Here is a 21,890-nt window from a genome sequence, read left to right as displayed (position 1 = left end):
AAGTGGTGAAATAACTCAGAATATTGGCCAAAACAGACATGTTAGTTTTAATCGAGCTATGTAGTAAATCATTTCAAAAAGATTATTAGATTTTGTTACAATTCTGTTGTGTTTTTCTACACCTTGCAGCTTGTGGAATTTCACTTCCTCATCCAGGGATTGAACCCATACCTCTGCAGCAGAAGTGTAGAGTCCTAACCACTGAATTGCCCGGGAAGTCCCTGCTACAATTCATTTTATATGCTAATTTATAAGAATAGTTTCCCTATCTCAAAAGGAGTGAAGGTGAGGAGATTGCAGATTCCTTCTATTTTTCTTATAATTGGCCATATCTACCCTTCTTTTCAAAGATCCTTGCTCAATATCTCCTTCCTAGGTGCCTGGTCAATTAAGATCAGATGGACAACCAAAGTGAGTTTCTTCCCAATAGTCAGTGTGTTTGGTGCATGGAGGTCACTGGGCTTGAGGTTATGGATACAGATGTTGGAAATTGTCAAAGAAATAAGACAGATGGAAGGGGCTGATTTTTTTTTTCATATTTCAACAATAGTAAGGTCATAATTCTGATTAAGGATTCATAGGCATCTTGGCTAGATTTAATTATAAAAAGCAGTTTGTCAAGTCTCTGGCAAATTCTATGAAATGCCATTACCATCTGTAATGACACTGGCAGTCCCTAGCCATGAAAATGAATGCCTGGTTCTTGTGGTCACCAGGAGAAATATTAATATGCAGCCTCATTGGAGGGGAAGAGAAATTAATTCCTGGGTTTGAAATTAAATGAGTGCATGCGTGTGTGCTTGTTCAGTCACTCAGTCGTGTCCCACTCTTTGCAATCCCATGCACCATAGCACACCAAGCTCCTCTGTCCATGGAATTTTCCAGGCAAGAATACTGCAGTGGGTTGTCAGATCCAAGAGATCTTCCTGTCCCAGGGGCTGAATCCACATTTCCTGTGTCTCCTGAATTGCAGGTGGATTCTTTACCTCTGAGCCACCTGGGAAGCCCATAAATGTTGAGGCAGATACACTATTTTTCTTTTTGTGCTTAACAATAGCTCTTGCAAAATTTTTATTTGTGTATCACTGAACTTCACACTGGGAAGAGATGTAAATGATAAAAGCCCCACACACATCTACTATAGCAGAGAAAAGGAAGAGAGATTGCATCTTCAAATTCTGTTTTCAAGAAAACAAGCTGCTCCTTTTGAGCTCTCTATAGAACCTCCTGAAGTCTAAAGACTCCAGGTTGCCTCCTTCCAGCCCTGATGCTGATTGAGTTTAAGCACTCAAAGAGTTTGGCAGCTTAAGAATGCCCTCTCTTTTTTCTATTCTGTACACTGCTCTCAAGGCGACCTTCTAAATCCCCAGCTTTACGCTGTATGTGGTAAAGGGGAAGGTGGCATTATCCTAGTGGGAATAAGAAAGGACTTTCTTTCTCTGCCCCTTGCTATAAGAACAATCCAGACCTGGACAAAATCCATTTTCTTTCTGCTCTGCCCATTTAGCATGACAGCATCTTCACTACAGTACTACAGTTGTCATATACAGTTTACTCAGATCCAAAATCTACCGAAGACAACACTTGGAAGGATTTTTTTTTTTATTGTGTTTTTCTTTCTTTCTTTCTTTCTTTCTTTCTTTTGATTCATTTGTAGCTTTACAGGAAATATTTTGTTTGAGAATGACTTAAAGCTATACTATGACATGTGAATTGCGTACAGGTTTCTCTATAGCTCCTTTTAGCACTGTGATGTGTAATATTCTGTAATTCTTTCCTATTGTGTTTTAATAGTGTTTCCAAATCTTCATGAATAACTAGTAAATATCCTTGGTCGTTTAGAACTGAGTCATTGTTTCGGACCTAATTTTCCCTCTCCTCCTCATTTCCTCCTTCCCCTCCCATTTTCTTTTCCCCTTCCTCCTCCTCCTCTTCCCGGCCTGTTCCTTTTTCTTGGTCTTTCCAATTTTAGCTAGGTATTGTTTCACACAGAATTACATGAATGTGTCTTCTGTATAAGGCTTTTCACACTGGTGTCTTTATTACTATTTGTGGAATATCTCCATATGTATACCTGTTTAAAGGTGATGGTTTCTTCCTGCAAACTTTTTAAATTGAGTTGAAAAGAATAACAATACATAATATTTTATCTGTTGTGATGCCAAGAACACAGTTACTAAAGGAGATAATTGAGCAAAAGGATGCAGGTAGGGAAACAGATGTCATCAGGCAGGACAGGGTATAGTTGTTGAACGGAGATAAATACGGGACATATGCAAAGGCAGGCTGAAGACAGATTGGGAGAACTTTGCCTGTCAGGTTAAGTGATGTCAAATATTTCCACGTGTCATAAAGCATCACTATGGATCTTTGATAAAGAGAGATGCTTACTCAGAGTAGTATAATTGTTAGTCGCTCAGTTGTGTCTGACTCTGTGACCCCACAGGACAGAATCCATAGGATCCTCCAGGCAAGAATACTGGAGTGGGTTGCCAGTTCTTCTCCAGAGGATCTTCTGAACCCAAGAATTAAACCTGGGTCTTTTGCATTAAAGGCTGATTTTTGACCGTCTGAGCTCCAGTTTGAATAAAGAGTTCATATGGGGTGATTATCAGACTCTAGAGCAAATGCTAGCTGCAGAGTAGGGAGAGAGAGACTTAAGAGGAAGACCAATAAAGAGGTGATTACAAAGATTTATGCAAGTGAAGGTCTTAACCAGCAGAAACAATACTTGGGCAACTGCCATACACAATACTAGAGACTTGGGGATGAAGCAAAGATATTTGTGTCCTCACAGTTCCAGAAGCTAGGAAGTCTCAGATTAGGATGTAGGCTAATTCGATTTCTGGTGCAAACTTCTTTCCTGGTTTGTGGACGTCAACTTTCTGAATGTGTCCTCGCATGGCAGAGACAGAGGGAGCAAGCTTTCTGGTGTCTCTTCCTATAAGGGTACTAACTTTGTAGGGTCAGGGCTCCACCCTTATGACCTCTAACCTTTCATGCCACATGTAGATGATTTATACCTCCAAAGATGCTTGCTCCTTGGAAGAAAAGCTACGACAAACCTAGACAGTGTATTCAAAAGCAGAGACATCACTTTGCAGACAAAGGTCCATAGAGTCAAAGATACGGTTTTTTCCGTAGTCATGTACAGATGTGAGAGTTGGACCATAAAGAAGGCTGAGCACTGAAGAACGGATGCTTTTGAACTGCAGTGCTGGATTAGACACTTAAGAGTTTAAGACACTTAAGACACTTGGGGCAGCAAGGAGATCACACTCATCAACCTGAAAGGAAATCAAGCCTGAATATTCATTGAAAATACTGAAGCTGAAGCTCCAATACTTTGGTCTCCTGTTGAGAAGAGTGAACTCATTGGAAAAACCCTGATGCTGGGAAAGATTGAGGGCAGGAGGAGAAGTAGATGACAGATGATGAGATTGGTTGCATGGCATCATCAATTCAATGGACATGAGTTTGAGCAAACTGCAGGAGACAGAAGGACAGAGAAGTCTGGAGTGCTGTAGTTCATGGGGTCACAAAGAGTTGGACACAACTTAGCAACTGAACAACAGCAGGCTCCTGAAGGCTCCATCTCCAAATAAAGTTATGTTGGGAGTTAGGGCTTCAGTATATAAACTTGGGGAAGGGGACGCAATTCAGTTTATAGCTGAAGGGAAGAAACCCAATCTAGCTGCTCCTCTCTTCAGGCCTCTTCAGTGCCACAATGTCTGAGTTTGGGGGTCATATGTAAATTTATCAGCTCATTCTACTGTTCCAGGCACTGGAAAGAACTCTAATATTTGAAGAGCTGCATTTAACACTGGAAATAAGTTTGTGCAGTACTGAAATAAGTTTTATAAGTATAAAACAGGGAAATGTTCAGGACATTGGGAAGGAGGAGGATTCTCCTCACGTGTGCAAAGTTTCGACTTGGTAACCTGATGGATGTGGACAACCCCCAAGCGGCCTCAACAGTAAGCTCCCCAAAGTCTCCAGATTTCTGATAAAGAGAACAAGTGGCCTTCCAGCTCCATAACTCCGGGAAATCATTTTTTTTTTTTTTTTAATCTGACTGTGTAGGGTCTTAGTTGCAGCACGCAGGGTCTTTTGCTGTGGTACCTGGACTCTCTAGTTGTGGCATGTGCGATCCACAGAGCACAGGCTCAGTAGTTTTGACTTTGCTGATTCATGACATGTGGGATCTTAGTTCCCAGACCAGGGATTGAACCCGAGTCTCCTGCATTGCAAGGCGAATTCTTAACCACTGGACCACCAGGGAAGACCCATGTAATATTGTTTTTATCCCCACATTACATTAGCTCTTTACAGAAGGAGCCTGACAATAAGATTCTATGGTTCTAAAACCCCAACTGGGGATGGCTTATTAGTCACATGGAAAAGTTCAAGGTTCCTCCTTCCATTATGATCTGGCAGGAAATCCTGTCTGGTCATAAAACCCACATTTTGTCCCGAGACCCATGCTGGACTGCTTCTGCCTCCTGCCTCTCATTAGGAGAGAAATGGTGGCTGTCTCTGGAAAGGAAACATGTGTGCAGGTGGTGGTATGGTTTTAAAGCATGACCTCAAAGCTAAATGGTGGCCTTCACTTCCAGTATCTCTGACTGAAGGTAAATGATGGTTGGACTGTTTCATTTTAGACATAGCACCATGCTTGTGAGTCCAAGCGATTCCAAATGTTGATAAGAATCCTGAATCCTTTCAATTACAGGACACACAATCATATATCTATTCTTATATATAAACAGGAATGAATGCGACGGTTTTCTCAACCATTCTGCTGTCTGTCCACATGACCTGCACTTTTAAGACCTCTGGACACTTGCAATTTTCCTAGAATTTTCATAATTTAAAGATGTGACATGGTGCATGTGTCTTCTGACCTATCCCCTTCTTCTTATTTCCAGGGAACTAAACTGGCCTGAGCTGCTAATGGGCAATGGCATAAGAATCAATTGTGGGGAAATGAGAAACTTTCTAATTTTGTTTGACCTTGAACACAGAGGTACATTTCTACTAAGTGAACATTTATCTACAGTTCCTTGAAGAGCCCAGGATAAGATGAAAGTTTTGAGAATAGCTAGTTTGTAACAGTTGCACCAAATCTATAAATTCTTGCTGTTGATATAGAATTTATAGTACAGTAAATATAAATATGACTGTTTTTTTCCTGTTATTTATTGGCTTAAGTTTGTGTCATTGGCTGGGGAGAATTATTGGAAGACTATCCATTGATTTGGGGATTATTAACTTAAATCATTCTACATAAGTCATATGTTCAATCCTGAATATATTACAGATGCACAATTTTTAAAAAAAATTATTAAGCATAGTTTAGTTCATATATATATGTATATCTTGTATCTCATATGTATATCATATACACCATATATATGTATGCATGCTGCTGCTGCTGCTAAGTCGCTTCAGTCATGTCCGACTCTGTGCGACCCCATAGATGGCAGCCCACCAGGCTCCCCTGTCCCTGGGATTCTCCAGGCAAGAACACTGGAGTGGGTTGCCATTTCCTTCTCCAATGCATGAAAGTGAAAAGTGAAAATGAAGTCACTCAGTCGTGTCCGACCCTCAGCGACCCTATGGACTGCAACCTTCCAGGCTCCTCCGTCCATGGGATTTTCCAGGCAAGAGTATTGGAGTGGGGTGCCATATATGTGTGTATATCTTGTATATCATATATATATCTTGTATATATATGTATATCATGTATATCTTATGCCACAGAGTATTTAAAGTAAATATAAAGTAAATGGCTTAGGCTATTTGTCCATTTTTACTAACAGTGAATAAATTGGATTCTGGCCATTTCACCAGTATGGCTCACTTTAATATTAAAGTCTGAAGATTTTTACCCCAATCCTGGTAATGTCCTCCCTGTCTTGATGTCCTCTGCTGTGTTTTATTGGATTGCTTGAGGGTAAAATATTAATTAAAGGTAAAAGATGAGGAAGTGAAGCAGCAAATATTTGTCATTCTGTTGAGGACTTTTGCTATAAAGAGGAAATGAGAAAGTCAGTAGTAGCTGGAGGGGAATATAGAATCAAGTGGGGTTTTGCTTTACAGTGAATATTTTTTGCTTTTTTCGTATTTATCTATTTAAGGTAGGCGATTCTACAGCAAGTTGGCCTTATGCAGAAACCAATGAGAATAAACGAGAGAGAAATCTGACTGCCACTGAAGGAGAAGAGTTAACAATGTTTCCATTGTCTTTAACGGTTAGTCTTTTTCCTTGGCTGGCTATTCTCTAGAAGCTAGATGTGTAGCTATTGTTCCAGGTCCCATTATATAAATCTGCCCCATTTTATTCCAGTGAACTTTATTAAGACACGGGGATAGATCATTCCACATGAACTGTTTCATTTAAATCTTACAGAAACCATGCAAGTTTAAGATGGTCAGTATCCCCATTTTACTGAAGAGGAGACTGAGGTTCAGAAGTGTGAAAGAATTTACTAATAGCCTTACTACTTGGAACTATTGGTTTTGCAATTAGAACTCAGGTATTAATATTTCCTCCAAAGGCTGGCCGTGGTCCTAGTCATGTCACTGGTAAATAAAACTTTGCAGTGGAATAAGAGTGGCCAGAATTTGGACTCATCAGGTACTAGAGTTTGACACAAGGCTGAAAAGTAATAAAGGACAGGGGACTGTTGACACTTAAGTCGTTTCCCCACTAAGTATTAACTTTTAATAAAATTATAGAGGACAATCTGATGAGCTGTAGAACAGCTCATCTCATTATGCTGTAATCAAAACCAGCTACCTGAAATAATTACCAAAACTTCTAGTGGCTGGATGCCATTTGATATACCCAGGGCCCGGGTGTTTCAACTTAAATATCTGTAAATTGTTAGAAGCGTCACTCCCTCAGTTACATGAGGATCATTTACAACACTGTGGAAAACACTGGAAAACAAAAGAGAGAACTGAAAATGTGAGGCAACATGCAAACTGCAAGCCATCTGCCAGTGCAGGCTCTTGGAAGAACAGGCACCACCCCGTGTATCCTCTTTAGAACAGCAATAATCCTGGAGTCCATTTTCCTAAAGGCAGAATATGGAGGTATTTCATGTTAAAATACCTCAGTTCAGTAGAGAAAAACCATTCAGATTATATACAAATGAATGCAAGAATTTTTTGAATAATCCAAATGTCATTGCTTTTCTTTATTTTTCCATTGCTATGGTGCCAGCCTTTTGATTTCTAAAATACTTGTAAGACATATTTAGTAAGTCTCCCTTAACATTTTTACCTCTGATAGATGCACTGTGATCATATACAGTTGGATCCAAATTGTTTTCTTTATAGAAGAAATATGTGGACTTGAGAAATACCTTTTTTTTCTTGAGAATAAACCATGGGGAACTTTCAAGGATGCTGGATTTTTTTTTTTTTAAACAATTTCAGCTTTCATTTATCTGACTGCCAAGAACCCGGGCTACTTCAGTGAATTGAATGGAAGTTTACTCTTCAAAATTAACTCTTTGGGACTATGGTTTATTACCTTACTGCCAAGATAGAATCAATATTCAATGAATGTAAATTAGTTTTATAGCTTTACATCATGCATTACTTGGAATCAAAGATTTTTAGAGGGTTGTGCACCTAAAGAATTATCATGTCCGATCATTACAATCTGTGAATTTGGGAGCCAAATTCCAGGAAAGAACAAAAAAAAAAAAAAAAAAAAACTACAATACATTTTGTTCTAACTCACAGAGCAGGGAAGAGGCAGAGCTGGGACTAAACCCACTTGTCAATTTTGATACTGAATTTATTCCTATAGAGCTCTCCATGACAGGGTTACAGATGAAATGCTGAGTTTAGTTAAAAGGACAAACGTACAAAATGTTTAGAAATAAACGGTAATATCAAGTGAGGCTTTGTTCCTGTCTTCTACTGTTTATTAAGAAAAAGCCCAAACACCACTGCTTTGATTTCAATCTACTTAATACTTCAAGGTCATACTGAGAGAGTAAGGCTCAGTCTATCAATTCTTTTCTATATTCCTTTTATTTCTTTTCAGTCTATAAACTTTTTACACCAAAAGTCTTTTATTAGGGGTGGCATTATCATGGTTTACTTGTATGTGACTCCTGATTATGTCCCTGAAACAAGCTAAATAAGTACATCATGGTAAATGCATTCGATGATGGGCTACCAAGAATAGAAAATTGTAGTACATTCAACCAGTCCATCCTAGAGGAGATCTGTCCTGGGTGCTCATTGGAAGGACTGGGTGTTCTTCAGTTCATTCAACTGATGTTGAAGCTGAAACTCCAATATTTTGGCCACCTGATTTGAAAAGCTGACTCATTTGAAGAGACCTTGATGCTGGGAAAGATTGAGGGCAGGAGGAGAAAGGGACGACAGAGGATGAGGTGGTTGAATGGCATCCCTGACACAATGAACATGGGTTTGGGTGACTCCGGGAGTTGGAGATGGACAAGGAGGCCCGGCGTGCCACAGTTCATGGGATTGCAAAGAGTCGGACAAGACTGAGTGACTGAACTGATCTGAACTGCTCTTGTGTCTTTTACTTGAGTTTGTCTCTTCTTAATTTCTTGGGAGGCAGATGAGACCTGGAGTGCCACCAAGCTGTGACACTGTGGCTTGAGAACAAGTCGCATTTCACAGAGAGAAATGACCCCGTGGTTGGGATGCCGGGGCTCACTGCCTCTTCTCCCTGCTGTGCCCTCTTGAATGTCCACGGTCTGCTTGCTTCCTAATCTGATGTGTTTTCCTCCAGTTTCTAGTCCATAAAGCAGACCTGAATTCCTGCATTTTTCAGGGTCCTTAAAATTTTACTAAGTCAGTTTTCTACTGATGTTAAGTAAATATTCCTTGATAATAGAAAAAAAAGTTTATGTAGAAAAATAATAAATTTAAGAAAATCTTGAAAAATAACAATAACATACTAAATCTCCTACCTTCAGGGAATGCTAAGTACATTCTCACACAGTCATTGAATGAAATTTACACAACTACTTAAAAAGTTTGTGAACACTGAAATAACATAGGGAAATGTTTGTTTTATACAAAATGAAAAAGGTATGACTCACAATTATAAATCAGTATCCCTGGTGGCTCAGATGGTAAAGAATCTGCCTGCAATGCAGGAGACCTGGGTTTGGAAGATCCCCTGGAGAAGAGAACGGCAAACCACTCCAGTATTTTTACCTGGAAAATTCCATGGACACAGGAGCCTGGTGGGGTACAATCCATGTGTCACAAAGAGTTGGATGTGACTGAGCAACTCTGACTCACTCGTGATGATTATAGAGTTTTTAAAAAAACTTCTGCAGAAACGTGCTGGAAGGATTTACACAAATTGTTTTATAGTATTTTCACATGGGTAGTGGTATTGTGGATGACTAAAAGTTCATACTTTCCTGTATTTCTCAAATTCTATTTAAAGTATTCACTCAACAAATATTTATAGAACAAAAAATATGTATCAGGTTCCTTGATAAATGTTGCCAACAGAATTGTGATAGGCAAAGGGAGTCCGCTAACTGCTTACAAGGAATAATGACAAACAATTCATATGCACCCAGAGCGTAATTAACTAAGAGCAATGGGTGAGGTAAGCCAAATTTTGTAAGAAAATAGGAGTATTCCAAATCTGTGAGGAGGTGAAGGAAGGGAATATCGACCAGCACGCCTTCAGCTGCAAAGAATAGAAGCCATAATCCAAAATGTTTTTAAAAATAAGAAACATGTTGATTCACATGGGTTGAATTGTATTTTTGAAGAATATATGCCAAAGTTCTAACACTATACCCATAAACCTTATTTGGAAATAGGGGTTTTATACAGGTAATCAAGTTTAAAAGTGAGGTCATTCTGGGTTAGGGTGGGCCCCAAATCCATTGACTGGTGTCTTTATAAACAGGGGAGAGATTTGGAGACAGAGATCCAGAAGAGACGCACACATCCAGAGGGAAGCAGACGGTGTGATATCAGAGGCAGAAGTTCGAGTGCTGCTACTCCTCGCCCTGAACAGCTGCCCTGAGGGACGAACTTGGCTATAAAAGCTACCTGGTGTCTCCAAGGAATGGCTTAAGGAGAGTTTGTCTGGCCCAGTTCATAAAATGCCCACATGCTTGGCACCATTAGGCGGTGCAACCCCCTCCACCCCATCCGCACCCCCATCCGCACCCCCATCCGCATCTCCATATAGTAACGTTTTTCATGTTGATTTCATTTCCTCTCTCTAGCTTCCTATTATACCGTCTTCTACTTAAGCAGTGTGCTGGATCCATGCTTGATGGAGGCTTCGTTTCCTTACAGGAGGCATCATGCAAGGATGGAAACCGAAAGAGCACCCAGTATTTTGTCTTTGTTCTTTTTCAAACGACAAGTATAGTTTATTTTAAAAGAATAGAAGATTAGGACAATAGGGGGCATGCGTGGAAACGTCTTCAAGAAAATGACTGCCGGCCATTCCAAAACTCACTGTTCAGCCCTGTCGTCTTCAACATTTGGACATAATCAGGGGATTCACCCGATTCGGTGGTTTTATTGAACACGTTTCACAGAACAGGAGGGCACTTACTAGCAAGAGGATGGAAGTCGTGGTTCCTAGGGGGAGCACATAGGAGAGACGTTTATTTGTTACCATTTCTCTTTCAACAGGAAAGGTAATTGGAAAGTCAAGGGTGGTTTGGCCATAAAAATCCACGGTGAAATTCCAGCTCACTGCAATTGTGATACAAGCGCAGCTGAGGAAGAGCAACAGGGCGGACGCGTTGTAGCACAATCGGAGGAAATCAGGGTACGGGGCCTTGATCCTGCTGACGAATAGCGCCACTGAGCTAAAAATCAGGGCCGCCGACATCATAAAATTCGCCAGCAGCATCAGGCCCTGCCCATACGAGATTTCGTCCGAAATGACCCAGCTCGAGTTGATCATGGTGTACATCGGTAACTCAACCATTATACCAGATACGTTAAATTTTTGCCGGTAGAAAGCTTCCCAAAGTCCAATGAACACGACGGAAACGACGTCGCTGTCAAACTCCCACACGCGCCAGGATCTGCTGTGGGCCAGGCTTAAGCCGAGCACCCAGACCAGATAATTAAGCAAAACGCGAATCGGTTTTAAGAAGTAAATCATTTCGGGTCGTCTGAAAACACACAGGTAGCCAGAGACGCTAGAACGACACCGCCCGGTTGCTGCCTGTCCGGCTTGGATGGCTTATTGAAAGATGGTGAGCAAGCGATGTCCTCTTTCTTCTTCCGTGAAGAGTGAATTCCAGAAGATGGCGGCAGTGATGTCATGATCTCTGTTGAGAAGCGGTGTTGAGAATCCTTTCAACATTCTCAGCTGTTAGGTCAGGGGCGCCAGGACGACAGTTTCTTTTCTGTTGACCATCCTGGCACGACCTCTTCTTCATCCTCTGTCTTTTTTATCAGCCTGCCCTTTGTTCAGACTTCACTTATCACCAGTGTCTTTGTTTTTAAAGCCTAGTTCCTTGGGAAAATTAACAAAGTATTATGCTAGTTGACTCATTGGAAAAGACTCTGATGCTGGGAGGGATTGGGGGCAGGAGGAGAAGGGGACGACCCAGGATGAGATGGCTGGATGGCATCACGGACTCGATGGACGTGAGTCTGAGTGAACTCCGGGAGATGGTGATGGACAAGGAGGCCTGGCGTGCTGCGATCCATGGGGTCGCAAAGAGTCGGACACGACTGAGCGGCGACCGAACTGAACTGAACCGATGCTTATGGATGGTGGACAGGGAATAGGGGATGGAAATGAGAAAATATTCCTAGAAATACAGATGTCGCTTGATGATTCAGGAAAAGAGAACGGTTTCTACCAACTGGAAGCCTCTTCCTGGAGGGCTTCCGAGAGAAGGAGGTAAAGAAGGAAGGAGGGAGGGAGGCAGATAGAAACCTGAGGGTTTCAAGTGGAAAAGCAGAACTAACATCACACAGTGAGCTTAGGAGCATTGCCTGGGAAATGTCAAGATTCTAAAAACTGTGTGTAACAATGGTGTACACGTGGGCAAGTAGAAAATAGGCACTCTCACAAAAAACACAGGTGCTCTGCTGACAAAGTAGCAACAAAACCCCTGTGCACTTGAAGAGGCCATGCTGATAAGCCCAAGGACATCTCCATTCAACCCCTGTGAACCCGTGACTAAGACTGACGGTTTCCCTTACTCCTTGACACACAAGATAGGACTCCACACCTGTTGTTAAGGAAGGAGGAAAATTGGGAAAGGAAGACTTTTTTTTTTTTTTTTTATCCTGCCACCTAATAGAATAATAACAGATAGTTCCACTATTTGCAGTCTGAACTTGTGGACTAAAATCCATATCCATGTGCCATTTTAAAGAACTGTATTATCAACTATTTCAACTGCAATACCATTCTCAGGACTTGCACTGTATTTTTCATCTAGCTTATTTTAATCTGCTAATAAAAAAAATTACAGCTTTAGAAAACAGATTTTTGTTCATTTTTTCTCAAAATAATAACAGAGAGACATTTAGAGCTATCAGGTTGAAACGTTCAGGGATGTCATCTGGCACCCAAGCTTATTATTTCCACCATGCCTGCCTGGTGTCACAGTGATGCTTGTTTGCGTCATTATCTCAACTTCTGATATCATGTTCATGTTCAAAGGAAGTTTACAAGGGAAGGGAGGCGCCAGATATGCTGCTGCTGCTGCTGCTAAGTCACTTCAGTCATGTCCAACTCTGTGCAACTCCATAGACGGCAGCCCACCAGGCTCCCCCGTTCCTGGGATTCTCCAGGCAAGAACACTGGAGTGGGTTGCCATGTCCTCCTCCAGTGCATGAAACTGAAGAGTGAAAGTGAAGTCGCTCAGCCGTGTCTGACTCTTAGTGACCCCGTGGACTGTATGCTATCAGGCTCCTCCATCCATAGGATTTTCCAGACAAGAGTATTGGAGTGGGTTGCCATTGCCTTCTCCGGCCAGATATGCTAGAATCTCTTTATTAGAAAAGAAAAAGATTTCACAGGAGGCTCCAGTTAATCTCATTGAATATTTAATAGTATGCCTACCTATATGGGATATTGGAGCTGATTGCTATAATAAATAAAATCAGGACAATGTTAGTAAGGAATCTTCAGAAATGGATATGGGTTATGCAACTGACAGTGTTTCCAACTCACTTACAGAGAAGTTAGACAAGGAAAAAAGCCTTTCCTAATTGTCTCCTATTACTTGTCAACAGTCTCTCTCATTTACAAGCCCAAAGTTTACTTGGAGTCTGTACAAGTATTAGGACAGGACAATGAAGTGGGTAACTTAATATGCCTGTGCATTGATGATGGATTTTACATTCATTATTTGATTGTTTTCTCACTGCCATCTCTGTTTATCAAACACTGATTGGTATCAGACCTCCAAGCTTCTAATAAAAAAGGAAGAAAGAAAATCTTGGCTCTTTTTCTGTTTATTTTCTATTTATACTCTGAATTCAAATAAACTTTAGCTGTGAGTATAAGCCATATTCTGTCAAGGTTGGTGAGTATTGATAATACTTGACAAATCCTAAATTGAGAAGGTACACTTGAATGCTGATTATGAAGCCTAAAGGCACAGGAGCATAAATCCCTCTATAGTCATTCCCCTCTGTGATGAGAGGGAGCAAAAATGGTGGGGCTTGGGGACAGTGCTTCAGGTAGCTTATTTAGCACCGTCTCATTGATGAAGGCATGCTAGAATCTATCACATTTTGACCAAAATGCCCTACAAAACTACAAAGTACAGGCAAGCAAGAGGAAAGACGAAAGAGAGAGTGTGCTTTTTAAAAATTTTTCTTGGAGTATCATTGATTTATAAAGTTCTGTTAGTTTCAGGTGTATAGCAAAGTCAATTACTTACACATATACTTACACATTGGGAAAGGAAGAGTTGTTTTTTTTATCTTGTCACCTAGTAGAATAATAAAAAACAGTTACATTATTTGCACATCTGAATTTGTGGACTAAAATACATATCCATGTGCCATTTTAAAAAACTATATTATCAAGTATTTCAACTTCAATATATCCACTCTATTTTATAAGACTCTTTTCTGCTATAGGCCATTACAGAGTACTGAGTAGGTTCTTATTAGTTGTCTCTTTTATGTATAATAGTGTGTATATGTCAATCCTGAAAGTTATGACCAACCTAGATAGCATATTGAAAAGCAGAGATATTACTTTGCCAAAAAAGGTCTATCTAGTCAAGGCTATGGTTTTTCCAGTGGTCATGTATGGATGTGAGAGTTGGACTGTGAACAAAGCTGAGTGCCAAAGAATTAATGCTTTTGAACTGTGGTGTTGGAGAAGACTCTTGAGAGTCCCTTGGACTGCAAGGAGATCCAACCAGTCCATTCTGAAGGAGATCAGCCCTGGGATTTCTTTGGAGGGAATGATGCTGAAGCTGAAACTCCAGTACTTTGGCTACCTCATGCGAAGAGTTGACTCATTGGAAAAGACTCTGATGCTGGGAGGGATTAGGGGCAGGAGGAGAAGGGGAGGACAGAGGATAAGATGGCTGGATGGCATCACGGACTCGATGGATGTGAGTTTGAGTGAACTCCAGGAGTTGGTGATGGACAGGGAGACCTGGTGTTCTATGATTCATGGGGTCGTGAAGAGTCGGACACAACTGAGCGACTGAACTGAGCTGAACTGAACTGAACTGATCTCCTAATTTACCCCTCCCCCATCCCCTGAGTTTGTTTTCTGCATCTGTGACTCTACTTCTGCTTTGCATGTAGGTTTATTTGTACCTTTTTTTTTTTTTAATATTCCACATATAAGCAGTATCGTGTGCTATCTGTCTTTCTGTGTCTGACTTACTTCACTCAGGATGATAATCTCTAGGCCCATCCCTTGTACTGCAGGTCGTATTATTCTGTTCTTCTTCGTGGATGAGTAATATTCCATTGTCTTTATGTACCACATCATCTTTATCCATTCCTCTGCTGATGGATTGTTTCCATGTCTTGGCCACTGTAATAACTAGTGTTACAACAAAAAGTGGGGTGAATGTGTCTTTTCAAATTATGGTTTTCTCTGAGTATATGCCCAGGAGTGGGATTGCTGGGTCATATGTTAGTTCTGTTTTCAGTTCTTTAAAGACTATTCTTTCACCAAGTAACTGTTCCTAAGCTAAGAGAATTGATGGCTGTCAGCTCTAAAATTAAAACTGACTAAAACTATAAGTTTATATATTTCACTCCTTTGGGAGAAGGATAGACTAGTCCAGTAGAATCTATATCATATGTTGACTTGCTTTGGCCTTTACCTTTAAGCCTATGGTCATACCAAGGCCCTCCTTGAAAAAGTCAACTATGGCCTAAATACATTAGATCATTTTATGGCCTAAATATGTTAGATCATTTTAATTTTTTAAATTTATTCACCTCTGTTTAGATTCAAGCCATGGTGAAAAGATATTCCCACTCAAAGTTGTGTACACCTGTGTATATGTTTTTGTGTTATTTGTTCTAGAATACTTAGTTGCCTTGATTCATTCATTAACTTTTTAAATCAATCACCAAACATTTATTTATTATCCATTTGCTTGCTTGGTGCTGCAGATCCAGGGGTTAACAAGACAAAGGAGGGCTCTGGTCTTCTGAACTGATACAGCTCTTTGTGCATCACAGCCTGGTACCAAGCAAAACACGTGCACATCACACCTCCTCCCCATGCGTAGGTATAGTTAGTACTGCACCTAACTGGTAGTCATGTAAGACGTGACAGTTGGAACATAAAGTAGGCTGAGCACCAAAGAACTGATGCTTTTGAACTGTGGTGTTGGAGAAGGCTCTTGAGAGTCCTGAATATTCATTGGAAGGACTGATGCTGAAGCTGAGGCTCCAATACTTTGGCCACCTGGGAAAGAGCCAACTCGTTAGAAAAGGTCCTGATGCTGGGAAAGATTGAAGGCAGGGGGAAAAGGGGACGACAGAGGATGAGATAGTTGGATGGCATCACCGACTCAATGGATGTGAGTTTAAGCAAACTTCAGGAGATGGTGAAGGACAGGGAGGCCTGGTGTGCTGCAGTCTATAGGAGGGCAAAGAGTTGTACACGACTGAGTGACTAAAAACATCTGCCTCACTTCTTTCCTGACCCCCATCCCCAGACAGAAACACTCTATGCTCTGCCTGACTCTTGAGTGAAAGAATTTAAAAAACAAGCTCTTTTCAGTAGAGCGTCTCTCTTTGTTTTTATTTTTGTCCTCATTCTAAATTCCATGATTCTGTACAAGAAACAGAAACCCAACACCTGCCTCTGGGTCATTTCAACATAATCATTCTCAATCTTCCATCTTCATTAATATTTAGTTGCCAATAAGAGGAATTTATTAAAGCAAGCAGGCTTCCCAGAAGTTTGTGTCTAGCTGCTTTAGATATATTGTGTCACTTGGTGCTCTCTTAAAGAATTCTGAGTTAAATGTATATAAAATATTTGAAGAAAAGCTCACAAACTGGGGTAATTTTAAAGTGTGTTTATATAGCACTTTATATAATTTTATATAATTCTTACTTGAAAAAATGAAAAATACTTTAATACCGTCTTAGATAATGACTTCATGTTAATCCAAGAATGATAATGGTTAAGAATTTGTTTTTCTAGAGCTGAAATGACCTTGAGATGATCTAATTTAACTGCCATCTTTAGGCAATAAGAGATTATTAATTTTACAAAATGCAACTGAGGCAGTTAAGGTTGAACATTTGCTGAAGGCCACACAGCAGGGTTTTCTACCAACTGAGCATTTCTGTCCTCCTTTTATTTTACTTTTTCTTCATCATTCTAACTTTCGTATACTAGTAAAACTTGCTTTATGATCTCACATTAATTTATATCTGAAACCTTGTTTTATATCATACTAACGATACAACTTTCTACAATCTGCTTAATTTGTTAAATATCCTTATTTTGAAAAATGTAGAAAACCCCTATTCTGAAAGTAGGCTGTAAAGATTGGAAATTACATATGTAAAACCCTTTTAAAAAGATGCCCAAATAATTGTTGCCATTCTGTTTTGTTCCCTACAGTGATCTCTAGACATGAAAGTAGGAACCTGCTTTAAGAATTCTGTGAGTTTTCCATAAAATTCCTAGAAGAAAACCTAGATAGTAAGCTCCTTGACACCAGTCTTGGCAGTGATTTTTTTTTTTTATTTGACCCTAAAAGCAAGGCAACAGAAGCAAAAAATACAAAGGCAGGACTACATCAGACTAAAAATCTTCTGCATAGCAAAGGAAATCGTCAACAAAATGAAAAGACAAACTACGGAACAGGAGAAAACATTTGCAAGTCAGATATCTGATAAGGGATTAATATCCAAAATACATAAAGAACCCAATCAACTCAATAGCAAAACACACAGCCAAACAATCTGGTTGAAAATTGGGCAGTGGATCTAAGTAAACATGTTTCCAAAGAAGATATACAGAGAGTCAACCGGTACATGAAAAGATTCCAAACATCATTAATGATCATTAATGATCAGGCAAAGGCAATTCAAACCTACATGATGACATATCACCCCATACTTGTTAGAATATCTCTTATCAAAAATACAAGACCTGTGTGTTGGCAAGGATGTGAAGAAAAGAGAAGCCTCAAGCATTGTTGGTGGGATTGTAAATTGGTACAGGCACTACAGAAAACAGTATAGAAGTTCCTAAAAAACAAAACAAACAAACAAACAAAACCTAAAATTGCATCTATTATATGATCCGACAATTTAACTTCTGGGTGTTTATCATATGCATATAAAAACATTAACTCAAAAGATATGTGCACCCCATGTTCATTGCAGCATTATTTTTAACATGATATTTATTTTATTTATGCATTTATTTCTTAGCTGCACCAAGTGGCTTACGGGATCTCAGATCCCCAACCAGAGATTGAATCCACACGCCTGGCAAAATGAATAAAGAAAATGTGGAGTATACATATATATGTATGTGTGTGAATATAATTCATCAATAAAAAATGAATGAAATGTTGCCATTTGCAACAATATGGATGGACCTTGAGGGCATTATGCTAGGTGAAATAAATTAGCCAGAGAAAGACAAATACCATATGATCTCTTATATGTAGAGTATAAAATTTTGTTTCAGAAAGCTCATGGAGATAGAGAACTAACTGATGGTTGACAGAGGCTGAGGCTGGAGAGTGAGCAAAATGAGGGAAGTAGGTGAAAAGGTTGGAGAAGGCAATGGCACCCCACTCCAGTACCCTTGCCTGGAAAATCCCATGGACTGAGGAGCCTGGTAGGCTGCAGTCCATGGGGTCGCTAAGAGTCGGACACAGCTGAGTGACTTCACTTTTCACTTTCATGCATTGGAGAAGGAGATGGCAACCCACTCCAGTGTTCTTGCCTGGAGAATTCCAGGGACGGGGGAGCCTGGTGGGCTGCCGTCTCTGGGGTCGCACAGAGTCGGACACGACTGAAGCGACTTAGCAGCAGCAGCAGCAGGTGAAAAGGTACAGACTTTCAGTTATAAAATAGATATGGGGATGTAACATATTGCGTGAGAACAATAGTTAACAATACTGGATTTTATATTTGAATATTGCTAAGACAGTTAATCTTTTATTGCTTAAAAGATACCATTAAATAATAATGATAAAAAAAATCTGTATGTATGGTGATGTATGTTAACTATACAGTGTGATGATCCTTTTGCAAAATATACACATCTCAAATTATAATGTTGTACACACATAACTAATATAATGAACATAAATTATACTTCAAGTTTTAAAACTCGTATGAGTTTCTATGTGGCAGTGATGAACTGAGCCACTGAACATTTTTGTTCAGAAAAGTCGACTATTTCTCATGTTCTCACTTTTTCACTATGGAGGACTCTCAGTCTTGGATGAGTAGCCCCTACTTCTGCTTCTTTGAGCTCAGCAACATAGCTGGTTAATACCTTGTGGCAAATAGTTCTTTCCATCCTCAGATTTTACCAAGGTCGCCAAAACCAGGACACTTCCTTCTGAGTCAGTCTTGCTAAGAGAGGCTTGTCTCATCCCTGGTAAGATATTTGCATAATCTCCTGAGCATAATCTTGATTTTCAGAGCTAGTCAGGCAAAAATCCACAATTCCTCAAACTGCGCGTGTGCCCTCCACTTCTGTGCCCCCCCTGCATGAATGACTGGCACCGCTGAACCTCAGACCAGCCATTTGAAAGCATTGGGAGGACCCTGAGCCAACCCCAGGAGAAGTGTGCCCTTTCTGGTCTGGCACCTGCCTGTTCCTTCAGTTCCATAAACGGAAGACTTGCAGGAACTCCCCACGCAATATGTTAGTAATAATCCAATTATTGAAGTTTAGCCAGGAGAGCTTATCTCAAAGTAGTGCACGTTGGCATTCGAAAGAAAGGGGCCAAGCAAGGCAGGAAGCAAGGGAGAAAAACAAGAACCAAAACTTTGGAGCTGCCAGAGCAGCAGGGCCGCCGAATGACTGATTAAATTCTTTTTGTCTTTTCAATCTGAGCTTTCACATAAAGATTAAAGAGCATCTCTAGTTGCTGCGAATCTGGACATCTTGACACAGGGGTTTAATTCGGTCTTGCTTTCTGCCTGATGCAGAGTGACATCCCGTACAGGCTGGACGGGCTCGGCAGATGGACGGAATTGCTCTCGAGGCCCTTCAGCCCCCAGGTCCCCGCCCCGCTTCCCGATCTCAGACTAGCAGGGAGGTGCAAGGCCCTGCATCCGGGTCCCAGGAATGAAGGCGACACTTTCTCGCTGGAAGCGACTCCTAGAAGCTGAGAGCAGAACCGAATTGACAGGTGACCTTACTGATCAGTTTTACTCTGCAGTTCAGAGTCCTGGTTAAGAGCGCAGGTTCTGAACTGGATTCTGCTCCTTCGCCTGACAAAAGCGATTCCACACTTCTTAGCCTCAGTTTCCTCATCCCTAAAATGGGGGTGATATCAGTTCATACCTCACAGGCTTATGGGGCTTCCCAGGAGGCTCAGTGGTAAACCATCCACCGGCTGATGGTGAGATTAATTCCTACCATGTTCTTAGCAAAATAGTTGACAGATATTATAGACTGAATTGGTGTTTCCAATCAGCAGAATATGTTGTGGTTTAATAATGATAATACCTGGAGAAGGAAACAGCGACCCGCTCCAGTACTCTTGCTTGGAGAATCCCATGGACAGAGGAGTCTGATAGGCTACAGTCCATGGGGTTGCAAGAGTCCAACAGGACATAGCGACTCTACCACCACCACCAATAATAATAATAGCATCAATAGTGTGGTTCCTAGATCGAACTAATTTGGATACTTGAATGACGCTAGCCTACAGATTGTCTACCTAATGAAAATGGTAACTCTGACCTCTAAAAGGCCATCAGAATGTTATGCTTTATTTAACATAAGTGAGCTGAGCATTTTGCAGCAGCCTCCATAGGGTCTGTTTATTAACTGGTGAGGAATCGTTAAGTCCCCAGAAACCAGGCAAGTTGGGCCCTTGCCATGTAAACCCAGTTAGAGATCTAGCTGGGAATCCAGTTATGCGTAGGGGCAAATGATTATTGCTGAGTTGCACTCCAGGACAAAGATGGGACGGGCAGATGCTAAAGCTGATCCTTTCACCTGGATTATTCCATTCACAGCACCCCTTGCTCTTTAAATGTCAGAACCCACAGCTTTAGTGAGGGGTATATACGGTAGCAAAGGGGAGTAATGTAAAGTCTAGAAATCAATGTGGAACTCCAACCACTGTATTTCTTTAAATCCAAGGGAACAAACAACTTTGAGAAACATATTTCAGCTTCCAAATGTTTCTGTTTCCTTAATTTGTCATTTACAAAAGGATATATGAATTGGGCAAACTAAATAGAATACAATAGATATAAAATGTGAATTGGCATGAAACTTGTACATGAAAATATATTTCCTGTGATGTGCTTACCTAATGTGTGTGCGCCTAATACATATACATACAATGTCTTCACCTTCACTGACCTCTAGAGGTATTTCCTATAATCTCTGACTTTGAGCACCTGGAATATTTAGAATTTGCTCAGGTGGACTTACATGTTTGTGAATCCTGGCCCCAGAGATTCTGTTTTTAACTGATGAACAGCCTCTGGTGGCTTCTGTTTTCTAGCCTCCCCAAACAGCTGCTTACCCCACTATCCATATCCATTTTCCTCTGTGATTTTGCACAATTCATTGCTAACACTTCATTAGTGATTCAAGAAACACACTTCTGCTGAGACTTAAAAGCAGTTAAAAAAAAAAAAAAAGGTATCAGTCTCAAAAATAGCTGGCCTAAAGTACCTGAGTCTTTTCTAATATGGTTGGTCTGTTTAGCCTCTTACCTGCCAAACAAATAAGTTATTGAAAACTCTCTCCAAACATTTAATTGGATCCTTTTCTTAACTTTCTTCTTCTCCTATTTTCTCCACCACAACTCTGGTCTCCACCTCCCTTTTAAGGAAGAACTGAAGTTCTTGTTACTTAATAATCTTCATTCCAGCTCATTTCTTCTACCAGGTTACAGAAACTACATGTGTATATTTTAAAAGTTGCTCAAGTACTATATCCCCTTAGTAGATCACAGCCTTGTCATGAGAAGGGGCTTGGGTAACTCAATGAAGCCATGGGCCATGCGGGTACAATGAGCACAATTGTATGGTAGCTGGAAGACTCTTTGTCATGGTCCTTCTTTGCGACTGAAATGAAAACTGACCTTTTCCAGTCCTGTGTCCACTGCTGAGTTTTCCAAATTTGCTGGCATATTGAGTGCAGCACTTCAACAGCATCACCTTTCAGGATTTGAAATAGCTCAGCTGGAATTGGTGGCATCACC

General features: G+C 40.5%; 1 protein-coding gene across 1 annotated transcript in view; it reads right to left on the bottom strand.

Annotated features, from left to right (window-relative positions):
• Nucleotides 1-1,568: 1,568 nt before the first annotated feature.
• LOC120853597 overlaps nucleotides 1,569-21,890 on the bottom strand; it is a 76,799-nt gene continuing 56,477 nt past the window's right edge. The window contains exons 3-5 of the mRNA XM_040227563.1: nucleotides 10,547-11,238; nucleotides 4,041-4,071; nucleotides 1,569-1,639 (exon numbers count right to left, since the gene is read on the bottom strand). Coding sequence (XP_040083497.1) covers nucleotides 1,569-1,639; nucleotides 4,041-4,071; nucleotides 10,547-11,238 — 794 coding nt within the window. The remainder of the gene's footprint in view (nucleotides 1,640-4,040; nucleotides 4,072-10,546; nucleotides 11,239-21,890) is intronic.

Source organism: Oryx dammah, unplaced genomic scaffold (assembly GCF_014754425.2).
Source record: "Oryx dammah isolate SB20612 unplaced genomic scaffold, SCBI_Odam_1.1 HiC_scaffold_26, whole genome shotgun sequence".
Lineage (NCBI taxonomy): Eukaryota > Metazoa > Chordata > Mammalia > Artiodactyla > Bovidae > Oryx > Oryx dammah.
Note: the sequence above shows the minus strand (reverse complement) of the source record. Positions and strands in the feature narration are given on the sequence as shown.